This window comes from Tripterygium wilfordii, chromosome 21 (assembly GCF_013401445.1).
Source record: "Tripterygium wilfordii isolate XIE 37 chromosome 21, ASM1340144v1, whole genome shotgun sequence".
NCBI lineage: Eukaryota > Viridiplantae > Streptophyta > Magnoliopsida > Celastrales > Celastraceae > Tripterygium > Tripterygium wilfordii.
The window spans coordinates 15,713,601-15,727,805 of record NC_052252.1 but is presented as its reverse complement, the minus strand read 5'-3'; the positions used below and the strand labels follow the sequence as shown (position 1 = coordinate 15,727,805).

Below are 14,205 nucleotides of genomic sequence, written 5' to 3'. Positions count from 1 at the left end.
AAGTCGTGGGCCGAGTAGAGTTGGTGGCCCAGACAAATTGGGGTCCAGTCCAGAAAGTGTTTACGAGGCTGCCAGCCAGAGCCCAGCAATGAACGATTGGGTTTTAATTTAGCGATCTGTTTGAGTGCCTCCGCCGGAGGTACAACGGAACTAGAATACAAGAGGATGTTGTCTGAACTCTGTTGTTCGACTTGTGAAGAAGGTAAACTCCTTTATCAGCTTTTCTTTTATCTTCCACTTATCCTCTTTTTATTCTTCGTGCTACTCACAGAAGTCGATTGCAAACCAATGATTGTAAATACAGCTAGTTCCTAATGGAACTGAGTTGAACGATAAACAAGTCATGCTAGACCCTCTCTCTCACCAACTCAAACCCACAAAAAACCATGTTCTAAGCTTAATCAAAAGCTTCAATTCGTGGGCTTTTGGTATCAAGACCGCCTCCTCTCCCCACAAAGCCTTGCAGCTTTACTGTAAAATGCACCGCCAAGACGTTCATTTTGACAGCTTCTCTATACTCCACACCCTCAGAGCATGTTCGAGTTTCCGTAATTTACCCATCATTCGTCACCTGCATGCCCATATAACCAAACTTGGCTTCAGTGATCACATCTACGTTGGCACTTCCCTCCTAAATGCTTATGTTGTCACCTCATTAGCTGATGCCTGTGCACTGTTCGACGAAATGCCTGAGCGTAACATAGTTACATGGAATACGATGATTACTGGATATTCAAATTCTGGGGATTTATCCAAAGCGTATGCTATTTTTGAGGAAATGCCTGCAAGAGATGTCTCTACCTGGTCTGCCATGATCTCCGCGTATTGTAACAGGGGCAAAGAGAATGAAGGTTTAACTCTCTTTAGAGAGATGTTAACAAATGAAGGTTTAAAACCTGACCCAATGACAGTAGTATCAGTTTTATGTGGGTGTGCTCAGATGGGATCTCCTGGGTTGTTGGCAGGGAAATCAGTTCATACTTATACAGTGAAGAATGGGTGGGAGTTGGATGTGAAAATTGGCACCGTTTTGGTTAACATGTATGCCAAATGTGGATATCTGAAGATTGCTAGTAGAGTTTTTGAGATGATGCAAGATAGGAATGTCATCACATGGACCGCATTGATCTGTGGGTCTGCACAGCATGGATATGGAAAAGAAGCATTGTCAATATTTGAGATGATGCAAAATGCAAGCATCAATCCTAATGAAATGACATTTACAGGGATTCTTACTGCTTGTGCACATACAGGATTAGTGGACGACGGGAGAAAGTACTTCAAGATGATCAAAGAGTATGGCTTGGAACCAACAATTCATCATTATGGATGCATGGTTGACTTGTTTGGCAGGGCAGGGCTGTTGGAGGAAGCACATGATGTCATCAGGAAAATGAAATTTGAGCCAAACATCAATATTTGGGGATCTTTCTTGTCGGCATGTAAGGAGCATAAGCAGTTTGTGATGGCAGAGAGAGTGATCGAACAGGTCTTGAAGGTGATTAGGCCGGAGACTGACGGAGGGGTTTATTCACTTATAGCTGATTTGTTTGTTCTGAATGAAAGATGGGATGATGCAGAAAGAGTGAGGAGATTGATGCTTAACCAAAATGTAAAGAAAGTCAGGGGCTCCAGTTTTATTTGAAGTCTATTATAAGTTTTGGTAGTCTTTTCTTCTTCTCCCTTAGGCAACTTGGTGGATCATATTCCACTGTGTCTCAACAAATACACACCACCATCTTCTTGGAGCAGCTACCCTAGATTCATTACTTTCAAACCCTTGGCATAGTTTTTGGTCATCAGAGGATACTGCCCACAGTATTACTAGAAGATGAACAAAAGGATTAATAAGGAGGCAGCTGAGCTCTCCATCATTTTTGTAAGGCTCCAAAACTTGTTATTAATTTTTGTGTTTTGAAAAAGTGATTTATTCATTTACTAGTGCTAACAGAAATGATATCCAGAGCATATCAGAGATACATGGAGAATTTGATGCCCATTTACATTGAAGTCCGAGTGAAATTGTAGTTACAGTTTGTCTTGTTGAGTAACTTCCATGTTTTTTTTTCTCCTGGACTGAACTTATTGGAATATAGTTTCTCTTTAATCTTCATCCAATCTAAGAGCAATTTGAGCAGTTTATTCTCTGTGCTTTGTTACCTTCAAAGTTTCAACTTTCAACTAGTTAAGGTTGTTTTATAGTTACTTGTTTACTTGCCTAGCGACCTTGCTCAAGCACTCCATGGACTTTAAAGATCCCCTATGATGATGCATATGTTATATAATGTGATATGTGAATTTAAGCGTATAAAACATGCTTGAGTTTTTAAAGATTCTGCCCTGCGTGAAGATCAAAGAGTACTTGTCCAAGAGAGCCTGGAAACTAGCTACTTGGTATTTCTGTCCAATTGCAGAGTGGGCTTTAGAATTGAGCTAAACAGGCCTAATAGCAAGGCCAAGGATGAGTGGACCCAGTTTGGGTGAGTAGCCCATGTGCAAGCCCATTTTGGATTAGATTCATTATTTCATGGTCCTGCTTTCATATTGCGTAGGCTTATCCCATTTGACCTGTTTCTCAGCTCTGGTTGGTACAGATGAGTTCACTGGCATTTTCAGCTGGAACTTGCACTCCCAGAACGCGCAGCAAGACCAATTCAGCACCACTCATTAGAAACAAAAAGGAAGCATTCTTAAAACCACCCCAGAATAGTTGTTCTCCTCTGCAAGTGCATCTTGATGAGAAAGCAACATTGTTCAGCAGAAGAGAATCAATAGCTTTTGGCCTCAGTTTCAGTTTTCTTGATGTTCTTCTTGTGCAACCAAAGCCTAGTTCAGCCGCTGAGAAAGCACCATGTGAACTTACTGAAGCCCCTTCAGGCCTCGCCTTCTGTGATAAAGTTGTGGGTACTGGCCCCGAAGCTGTCAAAGGACAGCTGATCAAGGTAATCATACAGTTCTGGTATAATTAACAAATGACTTACATACATCAAATGCTTAATTTGTGTGAGGTAACATGCCCAGGCACATTATGTTGGGAAATTGGAGAATGGGAACGTGTTTGACAGCAGCTACAATCGTGGGAAGCCTCTTGCATTCCGTGTAGGTGTTGGCGAGGTAACTTTCTATGTGCTTTCTTAGTGAAGCAATTTAAAAATAAAAGCTGTTACATTTCAGATGTGTATATGGCCATACAAGGTCCTTTTGCCGAACTAATCTGGGTTTGAGAATGAACCTTTGATTCTGGAAAAACATTGGAATATAAACAAAACACAATCCAGTTAGGGGAAACCTTGACAAAGTGCGAAAAGCTGAATATCCAGTTGCCTATTAATTAAGGAAAAGAAAAGGTTATTTCTGAATAATTGCAAATGGAGTTTCAAGGTTGCAGTTTTTTGTTAGATATATTGTCTACTCCATCTTACTTTGTTTACTACACAGTCCACTAAGCCGACAACAAGCTAATGAAACTGTGGTATATATTCTTTCACTGAATTTGTTGTTCTTGGAATATCCGGTGTTTCAAAGCGAATTTCTTCTTTAAAATAAAATCAAGTAGGCTTTCATTATCAAATTTCACACAACAACTAATTTGGAATATGTTTTGGATGAATCGCATAGGTTATTAAAGGCTGGGACCAAGGAATCCTAGGTGGTGAGGGAATTCCTCCCATGCTCGCTGGTTTGTATGAAGAAGATGTAACAAATACATGTTATTATTTTCCACGGTATGTACCCATATATACTGATATTATACCTTGCACTTTAACAAACCTAATTCAGGCGGAAAACGTGTTCTGAAGCTGCCTCCAGAACTTGGATATGGCGTGAGAGGGGCAGGATGCAGAGGAGGTGAGCAGTAATTTATTGTGCCTGAATTTGTGTATTAGGATTGCATTGCAGTCTGTAAGTATTAACATATCAAACCAGGCCTGCACTATTTAAGCCATCACAACATGTACATAATGCAGGTTCATGCATCATTCCTCCTGATTCAGTGCTGTTCTTTGATGTGGAGTTCATTGGCAAGGCATGAGAAGCGAATATCGAACAAATTACCGTTCTTTTCCCAACCCTTTTTGGTTGTAGATGAGGTTTATTGAGTGAGTTCAGAGGAATTCTTGTGTATCTAAAGTTGTAAACAGAAGATAACTTGGTAGGATGAGTAGAACATAGAAGGCTGTACCTTTGATTTATTAAGAGAGAAACGACTTGTTATTGAACATCACTGGAGGTGTAGCAAATCAAAATGCCTTCAATATATTTCAGTTGTATAACCAACAGGATGTGGAAAATTCTACCATGCCGTGAAGTTATGATACCTCCCCTCTCAAAAAGAGATGTTACTGATTTTCATTGGAGGCATAACAAATGAAAATGCTGGTCTTCTAGAAATAAAACCCTTTTTTAAAACTCCAATTGATTTGACGTGTTGGTTCCTGGAATTCTAGTAAATTCATGGGGTTTAGATTCGAAACCCCTCACAAATATTGAGGTGTCACATTCTCTGATAAAATACCAACGAATTATATTGATCCCGTGTAGAAAAACTTTCAAGGGTGAGATGTACGTTCAAAAATCAGGAATGTACTCGTTTACTCTGTCAAGGTGGGTCCAAAGTGTCCTATTGGAAACTCCTCATGATTAGGGGTGGCAAAACTCTATTCGGTCTGCATGACCGAATTTGTCCAATTCAGATTAAATCATTTTTGGACATAAGTTATATGTTCGAAATATGGATTCAAACACAAATTTTTTTTATTTGATGTAAAATCGGGTTAGGGTTCAAACACAGGTTTACTTGTCCGGACCCTAACTTGGATTAGATTATTATTCGATTTACTTGCCCGTATTTAAGCCAATAAGAGTTTGATGATTAAATACGTCCAAAATCAATCTAAAAGGTCCGGACATATAAATATTTTATAAACACGCGATGTTGTCCAACTCGGAATCGATTTTTTTCCCACCCCTACTCATAATGTTAAAAAACAAAAAAAAAGCATTTTTTTAAAGAAAAAAGAGACCAAAAATCTTATGTCTTGGTTGATTTTTTAATATAGAAACCCGTTCAAAAATTAACCTTGAAATAAACCGGTTCCGTTTTAGGGCATATAAAGCAGCCGAAAACCAAACTAGAACCTAAAACCCTAAATTTCGAACATTGAAAGTGCAACTGCCGCCGTGAAGCCACCGCAAACACTGTCAAGGCAAAAATGGCGAAGTCGATGAGATGCAAGAGAGAGAAGAGGTTAAGGGCTATAAAGAGAGAAATCGTCGAGCCTTTCTACGATAAGAAAGATGCCGCCAAGCTCGCCGCACAAGAAGCCGCCCTTGCTGCCCCCAAGCTGCCCGTCCGCTATCCTTCTACTTCTGCCATGGAAATCACGGAAAACGATGCTACCACATCTACTACAACTGCAAATATGGGTATCGATGCTCTCTCTTATTTTTTTCGAAGCTTTTTCTTGTGCTTGGTGTCCAAGCCTATTCTTTTTTACTTATGTGCAGCCGAAGAGTTTTTTTTTTTTGGGTGAAATTCAGTGATTCATATCTCTACAGTTATTTTAAATTTGATGCTTATGAGCCTCAAATTTGTTCCTTCATCCTTGTGTCTGTGTTACAACTCACCGAAATCCAAGCTTTTTTATCGTGGGTATATCTTGAACTTTTGCAACATGTTTAAAAAGGTTCTTAGAACAGAGGACTATTTTTCATTATTTTAGCGGAATCCATGTGGCATTAATACTGGAGACAATTGTTAAATGCTCGTGTTTGTGGAGAAAATTTGAGAGCGAAATTCAAAGCCTTAGCAGATTTGTACCAGGAACAATCAAGGATCCTAGTAATGTAATGTGAATTATTGTTAGGAACCCATCCTTTAGATTTGGAAGTAGAAGCACTCTGGTGAAATTTGGTAAAGGAGACTCTCTCTCACTTGCTTGGTTGAGTTGAAGCAAGTAAAAACATAAAACTCTAATCATGTCTCAGAGTCTTATTTCTCCTTGTTTGTTTTACCCAGCAATTGAAGAGAATTAACTGGGATTTCTATATCAGTTTGCCTTGTGTTTTCTTAGTTCTTATCCAAGCTTAATGGTCTGTTATCTTCAATGCATTACCATTGAAGCTAGCTAATTTACATGTTATTATGGGAATTTATCATCATTTAGTTGCTGTGCTGATTTAGCTTGTTAGCGTTTTCAATTATTTAGTTATGATTTTAATATAGTTAGGGCATTCTGCAGAGCTTGAGATGACTGAGGGTAGCAAGGGTTCCTTGAAGCCTGTTGGCGGTGTAGGGAAGAAGTTGAAAAAGAAATTCAAGTTGGGGAGAAACAAGCGTCTTGCCAAGGGCAAGTTCAAGGGCAAGATCAGCAAGCGTAAAATATAATCCTGTACAAGGGTATTGGCTAGTGGTACAATATTATCTTCCTGTATTTCTTAGCAATTAACATGCAAAGTTTTGGTGTCACTGCTGTGTTACTTTGATGTTTCCCTCCATTAACTCGAGGCTTTTTGACCATTCCCTTTATTTCTGACTCTTCCTGCCTTTGATTTTACTTTTTTTTTGAGATAATGCTAGAATATTTTCACAATATCATGTTATGATAATCTGGCTTTTCCTACCCCTTCTGATTACTTGCATAAATATCGAGTACAAATGCATCGTTTTGCATCAAATAAACCTTACATCATGGTGTTTTTCTGTCTCAGGGAACATTGTTGATCTTATGAATTTATCCTCTCTGTAATTTTCTGGGTTGCATTTTCTTGGTGCTTTAATAAATTTTTCCATTCAAAAAAAAAAAAATGCATCAAATAAACCTTACGCATTTCCTTGCTGCAACACATCTTTGGTAGATATCCCACCTCATGGGCACTTGTTTGGTAGAGGTTCACCACATAGTGACGGATTACCCACATAAATGGATGGATCATTGAATTTTTTGAAGGCCAGTGGGAATTCTTCCTTCCAAGTTGTTGTATGATAAGTTTAAGCGCATTAAGGAAGTCAAGGAAGCCAAACTCGTGGGAATTGATCCAGAAAGGTGGTTGTGGGAAAGGTCCAGCGCTAGCGCTTACAGGTTCTGTAAGTCTCTAGTCTTCTGAAAAATCTGTCCACTGATATAATTATTCGATAAATTTAAGATGCACAATGCTGACATTCTTGTTGTGTCACTTGGAATCCCTCCAGTTTGGTTATTCCCTGAAAGGTCAATACTATTGGCAATTTGAACAATGCAGCTGTACTCATCATATTTTCCCTTCAACATGACCCTTAGTAGCTGTTAGAATACCTCATTGTTTTTACCATAGACCAAGACATGTATGTTTCCACTGCACTTGGGAATGCCTCCTGAGAGTTCGTTCCCTCAAAGATCAATGCTCGTCAATCCTGAGCTTCCCCTTCAAGATTATTGTCACTAAGCATCAGTACACTGAGGGAAGCAAGCAATGCATATGAACTGGGGATTTCACCAGTTAAAACTGTTTTCTGATACATCAATACCCCAAAACATTAGCTGATGATGGTTCCAACTTCTAACAGTTGGGAAGCTCTCCAGAAAAATTATTGCTCAGAAAGGAAACAACTTGCAAGCTGGTCATATTACACGTTGAGGATTAGAGGTATTATCGGGCTATAAGCACAGCATAATTGATTCACAAGGCCCATTAAGTTCTAGCCCACTTTGGAGGGAGGTGTTTGGGTAAAAGAGAACATGAGCCCTGATTCCCTGAATGAATCTTGAAACTATATATATATATTACCTAAGAGAGTTTATTATAATAAACCTGGAAGTCAACTAAGTTGGTGAACAATTACAAATATGAAAGGGTTAATTTTTATATTGCATGTGGACGATGTCTGAAGTCGGTTAAATAAAAAAAAAAATTAATCCAAGTTGATTTTTGTTTTTCGTTTGAGGCCACCAAATAGAATAATAGATGGCATCAGCAGCACTGCATTAATGTTTGCCCCTTCAGTTACTCAACTAAACTTGTTTAATGGGCAATCAATAATCCTTGACTTTGTCATTTTTCATTGACTATATAGACGAAGACTTAAAGAGGCTGCTATAGGCTTGACTTGACAGTCAATTTTTTATATCAGGATGTATCATACATATACCACCACGTATAATTAAAACTACAATTCAAACTTTCTACTTCAACGTCATTAATCCGGCCTGTAACGGATAGATATAACCAACTAAACTATAACCTTCCCCAAAAAATATTCCGTTGGAAAAATTCGAATCAATCAATCGTAACCCACGCACACGTCATATGTCTTTATCAAAATAGCTTTTTATTTGAAGGTAATTATTCGTGCCTTGAAATAATTATGAGGGATTCCAACAAATACTTATGGGATTGGTGATGTTTGTGAATTATCATTACAAAACAATCAAATAGATGTATTTATCAATAAAAAAAAATACATTGTGCATAAATTCAATGTTAGATGAAACTTGCCCAATAGTCTAATTTAAGTGAATACCTTAACAATGAAGAAAATAAACCCAAAGACTGAAAATTGAAGCAGTCACTATCCCTCCATCGTCTTCAGTTCTTTGGCCCTCTCTCTCTCTAGTAGTTGCCATATGAACCAATTAGATTAAAATGTTAGCTCTTCTGACTCTGTCAACCACCTCACCTGTCGTTTCCTTTAAGTCACAGCCACTTCACACGCACACCTCTCACTACAATTTCTCTCTTCTTTCCACCTGTTGACCGTTGCACCCACGCCCACTTTCCTTTTCTTCTACGTAGAACTCAACCAAAACTTAGAAACACTTAAAACTTTGTTAGTTTTATTGTTTCTTCGTTTACTGTGAGTGTTTTCATGGCTTTGGTAAGGGAGATTGTGGGTTATATTGCTGTATTAGTGATTGTGGTGGCGGTGGGTTCTGTGAGTGCCAGGTTTGTGGTGGAGAAGAGTAGCATAAGCGTTCTGTCTCCGCTGAGTCTGCGTTCGAAGCATGATGGTGCTATTGGCAACTTTGGGACACCAGACTATGGTGGGTTCATAGTGGGGTCTGTTGCGTATCCAGATAAAGGGGCTTTTGGTTGTGAGGCCTTTGAGGGTGAAAAGCCATTTAAGTCCAAATATTCTCGACCCACAATTCTCCTTCTTGATCGTGGAGGTATGTAAATAGTTCTTTTCCACTCTTCTTTTGTTCTTTATGTCTTAAATGTTTGAAATTTGAATAGTGATGGGTGGTTGAAAGATTTCGTTTTGCTTTGTTTTTTGTACAAGCATAAGCATAAGCAGTTTCTAGTTTCTACGAGTGTGTAGGGTTTAAGTTTTGCTGGTTTTTTAACATGGTTTGACAGGTTAACTGGATGGCGTGATGGGTTTTGTTTAGTTTCCTCTTACTGCAGATATATTTGGTGATGCTTTGATATGTGCTGCTCTTTGTTTTCTTCTTCATTTTCCTTTCTGATTCTACTGCTTCTGTTCTGTAAATAACATCAGTTTACACCAGTTGAGAAAAATCAATGGTAATAGCATCAGCAATCAATCTCTGCTTCTGTCATTGGTCTTTTTAGTTACTGTTCCATTGGATGTTGACTAAATGAGCTGACTTTTACATCTTCTAATGATTTTATCAGTGATTTGACGATTTTAATCCTTGATCTTATCATTCTTTGCCGCTGGTAGGAAACAGGTATCTGATTTCCTGTTTTGTATTTGTGCGCGGATTTGGTTCTTCCTGAGAAGCATACCATTTTTTTTTTTTCCATATTATTGTGGAACCTTTTTATATCAGCTATCTAGCTGAGCACTTTCAGGTCACAAAAAAATTGATAACATAAGCAATTAGGCTTATAAAGATTGGAACAATACCCGTAAAGTGATTGATTATACGACATTGCTACCCACTGGCAAAATGGAACTTTCTGAGAGAGAGATTTAATTATTAAAGTAATTGCATCTAACTTTCAATTCCTTGTAGAGTGCTACTTTGCCTTGAAGGTATGGCACGGTCAACAGGCTGGAGCTGCAGCAGTAATAGTGGCTGATAGCATAGAGGAGCCCCTAATAACCATGGATTCTCCTGAGGAGAGTACCGATGCAGATGGGTATATAGAGAAAATTGGAATCCCATCGGCCTTGATACAGCGGTCTTATGGTGAGAGCTTGAAGCAAGCATTGAAGAAAGGTGAAGATGTTGTGATGAGATTAGACTGGAGAGAGTCGGTTCCCCATCCCGATGGGAGAGTTGAGTATGAGCTTTGGACAAACAGCAATGATGAGTGTGGGACTCGTTGTGATGAGCAGATGAATTTCATTAAGCATTTCAAGGGCCATGCTCAAATCCTTGAGAAGGGTGGATATACTCTATTTACTCCACACTATATAACTTGGTATTGTCCTCAGGCTTTTATTCTTAGCTCTCAGTGCAAGGCTCAGTGCATAAACCACGGCAGATATTGTGCTCCTGATCCCGAAAAGGATTTCGGAGAGGGGTATGAAGGCAAGGATGTAGTGTTTGAGAATCTGAGGCAGCTTTGTGTGCATAGAGTTGCTAATGAAGGCCACCGGTCATGGGTTTGGTGGGATTATGTGACAGATTTCCACTTTAGGTGTTCCATGAAGGAGAAGAAATACAGCAAAGGATGTGCTGAGGACGTTATGAAATCACTGGGTAAGTGCTACTTTGCTTACTGTTATGTATGAATTCTTGTTTGCACACAGTTATTTTTCTCCTCATGAATTCTATCGACCTTGTTTGCTCAGATTTGCCTATCGAGAAGATTAGAAAATGCGTTGGTGATCCTGAAGCTGATGTGGAGAATGAAGTGCTTAAAACCGAGCAAGAACTCCAGGTCATACTTCATATTTGATTTTCTTATCTCCCTTCATTTGCTAAGCTTTCTAATTTTCGGATCGCCAATATATTTTCTCGACCTATATGTTATTATTCAAGGCATATATATTCGCAGTACCGACTATGAAATTTTCTCTGGTCAATCAATTAACAAAAAACTGTTTGGTGACACCTCCTAACTCCTTGCTTTTCTTCTTACCGTAAATATCAGGTTGGGCGTGGTTCTCGTGGTGATATTACAATCTTGCCAACATTGGTTATTAATGATGTTCAATATAGAGGTTAGTTATTTAATGACCATGCTACCGTTGTCAAAAAATGTATAATGAGGTTTGTCAAAACTTGTATGATCCCAAGTTGTATTGGAAATCCGAATCTCAATTGTGACTTCGATGACCAATTCAGTTTTTGAGTAGTTCTTGTTGGCGAATGCCAAAATCTTCGTTTGGCTTGGAAAATTTAAAATCTTATATCAACCCGCCAACCTTCCTTTCTCCCTGCCATGACAATATTGGTTGCAGCCCTTTAATTGCTGTCTGAGTGCTCTTTCATCCCAGTCATTTCAACATCTGACACTCCAACTCATTTTCACAAGTGAACATAAGTAGCATCAACAAACAAAGAGTTGTGGCGATTTTTCTTCTGGTTTCTGGAAGAGGAAGTCTCTTTTACATGAGATTTATTAAAATTATTTTCCAAATTGCCATTTTTTTAATGGTAGTGTCCCCTATTCTGGCATTCATTTTAGTTATGACTACGATTGTAGCTTTTATACTCTAATCAGTGCTTTATTTTGTTCATTTTTGATATATGGCTGTTCTTCACATTTTTTTGGTCATATGATTGACATCCCACTCAGGCCCCCTTTCCTTTGCACTTCATTTCTCGTGTTTTGATCTTGCCAAGTCGGAGCCACCTTTTTAATATATTTATTGGTTGTGTTCCAATCTTTCTTATTTTTAGTCTCTAACAAATTGTATTCACATCATTACAATATAGTTCTGACTCTGCTTCTGATGCAGGAAAGCTGGAAAGGGCTGCTGTGCTGAAAGCTGTATGTGCTGGATTTAAGGAGAGAACTGATCCTCCAATTTGTTTAAGTGGAGGTTGATGCGCTTATTCCACTTCTATTTCATTTTCATGTTTTTATTGATGAGTACGAGTAGAGTTATAGGAAGATTACTGACATTTGTTGTTCATTGGCTGTTCATATTTTCAATAGACATTGAGACCAATGAATGCCTTGAGAGGAATGGTGGCTGTTGGAAGAACGCAAAAGCTAACATAACTGCTTGCAAGGTACACAGATAGTAAAAAAGCTCTTCAGTGCTCTCTTTCCAACCAATACACATTACAATGATTGCTCCTTTAGTGATTCTGTGTCTAGGTATAGGAAGTACACACTTATACTGTTAAGAATAACGGGATCATTATTTTTTCAGGATACATTTAGAGGGAGAGTTTGCGAGTGTCCTGTTCTAAATGGTGTGCAGTATCAAGGAGATGGATACATATCCTGTGAAGGTATTGTGCTTCCTTACCAGACATAAGAATCATCTCATCAGTTTTCTACCCATGTCCACGAGCTAAATTTTAGTACATCTTATGCTACAGCTTTGGGACCTGCACGGTGTGCAATAAACAATGGAGATTGCTGGTCAGAAACAAGAAATGGATTAACTTTCTCAGCCTGCTCAGTTCAGTGACAGTCTAATATTTTTCGTCTAGTTTTTATTCTACTTTCCTTGGCCTTAATACCATATGGAAAGGAATGGTTTCTCTTTGCATTAGATATTCCTCAAAAGCGTACCTTCTTTTACCGTAATGCCTTTGTTTGCATAATAGGAGTCCCAGCTAAGAGGCTGTCAGTGCCCGCCTGGCTTTCACGGGGATGGCCATAAATGTGAAGGTGGTTATAATTTCTCAGTATAATTTATAATTAACAGTCTACTATATGTGTAGATGTGGAGGTTCTTTCATTTGGGACTTTTATCCACAAATCCTTGATGTCTTTGTTTTGTTTGTTTGCCAGATATCAATGAATGCAAAGAAAGTCTTGCCTGTCAGTGTCACAGTTGCTCCTGCAAGAACACTTGGGGTGGATATGACTGCAAGTGCAAGGGGGACCTTCTCTATATGAAGGAACAAGATACTTGTATAGGTAAGCCCGATGATCCGAGGATGCACATAGATTGCTTACTTTGATTCTTACAAATGAAAATCAGAGGCCATTCATATCTGGAAAAACAGATAAAAACCATTTCATGTTCATAGTCGCGCACACACATATTCCCTTCTTCGAAAAAATGGTTCTGACCACCATTTGCAGCATCAATTACGTTTGATGAGTATTTGCAAAGTTCATGTTTTTGACTCCCTTCAATCATTTACAGAAAGAAATGGATCCAAATTTGGATGGTTCCTTACATTCTTGGTCTTGGCTGGTTTGGTGGGTGCTGGTCTAGCTGGTTATGTGTTTTACAAATACAGGCTTCGGGTATGTCGAAAACGTGTTTCTTCATTAATGCTACTGTTAGGAGTTAAGCACTGACATCCTACCAAACATTGTTTTTCCTTCCACAGTCTTACATGGACTCAGAGATCATGGCTATCATGTCACAATACATGCCACTTGACAACAACCAAAACAGGGAAGTCCCAACTGAAGCCCAACCTCTACGACCAGGCTCATCGGTATAATAACTAGTACGGTAGCTAACTGTTTACATTCTAAGCTTGTATTATACGCAGGGATGTTTTCCTTGAACTGACTCCATACATTGCCCCTATTTGCAGAAACAAAAGATAAACCAATCAGTGTACAAATAAGAGTGGTGATCACACTTACTGTTCAGAGAGGTGCAGATAGTCATTAACGATACCACTCTAATACCACCTCATGAGCTATTGACGCGCATAAAATAATTTCTCGAATTCTTCTTTTTTCGATCCTTTTGCATATAGAATGTGGTTAAGAGCTGAGATGTAAATATAGAGTTAATGGTTTATGTGCTGAACAATACATGAGAGAGAGGAAAAGAATAAACCAGAAGAGAATAATGTGGTGCATCTGGATTTTCTAGCTTTTTTATTGAGGATTTCTTTTTTTACTTTTTATGTGCAAAGCAAATGCTCTGCTACAATTGAAAAAGCAGGGGAAATGCCTAAGAGATAAAAGGAGTTGTTCAATAGTCTGTGTAATGTCTCAATGTCAGACATCAACTAAATACAGGAAAGATCGACACCTCTTAATTTGTAATAAGTTATGATCCAACACTCACGATGGTAGATTATCCTTGAGTATAAAATCGTGCGGATCTTAATCTCAAAGTAGAGAATGCATCTACGCTATGACGAGGAGATTTGGTAG

The 14,205-nt window shown here is 38.6% G+C and overlaps 4 protein-coding genes across 6 annotated transcripts; all 4 read left to right on the top strand.

Moving 5' to 3' along the window:
- Nucleotides 1-163: 163 nt before the first annotated feature.
- LOC119988213 (pentatricopeptide repeat-containing protein At5g66520-like) lies at nt 164-1,680 on the top strand. Its single transcript, XM_038833175.1, has 2 exons — nt 164-202; nt 305-1,680. The coding sequence occupies exon 2, from the start codon at nt 344-346 to the stop codon at nt 1,643-1,645; it is 1,302 nt and encodes a 433-aa protein (XP_038689103.1). The 5' UTR covers nt 164-202; nt 305-343; the 3' UTR covers nt 1,646-1,680.
- A 707-nt stretch (nt 1,681-2,387) lies between these two features.
- LOC119988214 (peptidyl-prolyl cis-trans isomerase FKBP13, chloroplastic) lies at nt 2,388-4,274 on the top strand. Its single transcript, XM_038833176.1, has 6 exons — nt 2,388-2,480; nt 2,580-2,942; nt 3,022-3,114; nt 3,619-3,679; nt 3,781-3,849; nt 3,969-4,274. The coding sequence occupies exons 2-6, from the start codon at nt 2,595-2,597 to the stop codon at nt 4,031-4,033; spliced, it is 636 nt and encodes a 211-aa protein (XP_038689104.1). The 5' UTR covers nt 2,388-2,480; nt 2,580-2,594; the 3' UTR covers nt 4,034-4,274.
- Nucleotides 4,275-5,121: 847 nt separating this feature from the next.
- On the top strand, nt 5,122-6,605 carry LOC119988185. The gene is made up of 2 exons (XM_038833143.1): nt 5,122-5,427; nt 6,243-6,605. The coding sequence occupies exons 1-2, from the start codon at nt 5,214-5,216 to the stop codon at nt 6,386-6,388; spliced, it is 360 nt and encodes a 119-aa protein (XP_038689071.1). The 5' UTR covers nt 5,122-5,213; the 3' UTR covers nt 6,389-6,605.
- A 1,982-nt stretch (nt 6,606-8,587) lies between these two features.
- On the top strand, nt 8,588-13,921 carry LOC119988182 (vacuolar-sorting receptor 6-like). 3 transcript variants are annotated; one of them, XM_038833135.1, is made up of 13 exons: nt 8,588-9,146; nt 9,960-10,652; nt 10,745-10,833; nt 11,047-11,116; nt 11,858-11,941; nt 12,058-12,134; nt 12,278-12,359; nt 12,450-12,532; nt 12,681-12,744; nt 12,868-12,996; nt 13,229-13,332; nt 13,419-13,529; nt 13,632-13,921. In XM_038833135.1, the coding sequence occupies exons 1-13, from the start codon at nt 8,846-8,848 to the stop codon at nt 13,662-13,664; spliced, it is 1,920 nt and encodes a 639-aa protein (XP_038689063.1). In that variant the 5' UTR covers nt 8,588-8,845; the 3' UTR covers nt 13,665-13,921. The 3 variants fall into 3 exon arrangements, with proteins under 3 accessions (XP_038689063.1, XP_038689065.1, XP_038689064.1); XM_038833137.1 differs by having other exon boundaries at nt 8,589-9,146; nt 13,419-13,541; nt 13,632-13,904; XM_038833136.1 differs by having other exon boundaries at nt 8,590-9,146; nt 13,419-13,546; nt 13,632-13,902.
- Nucleotides 13,922-14,205: the final 284 nt, after the last annotated feature.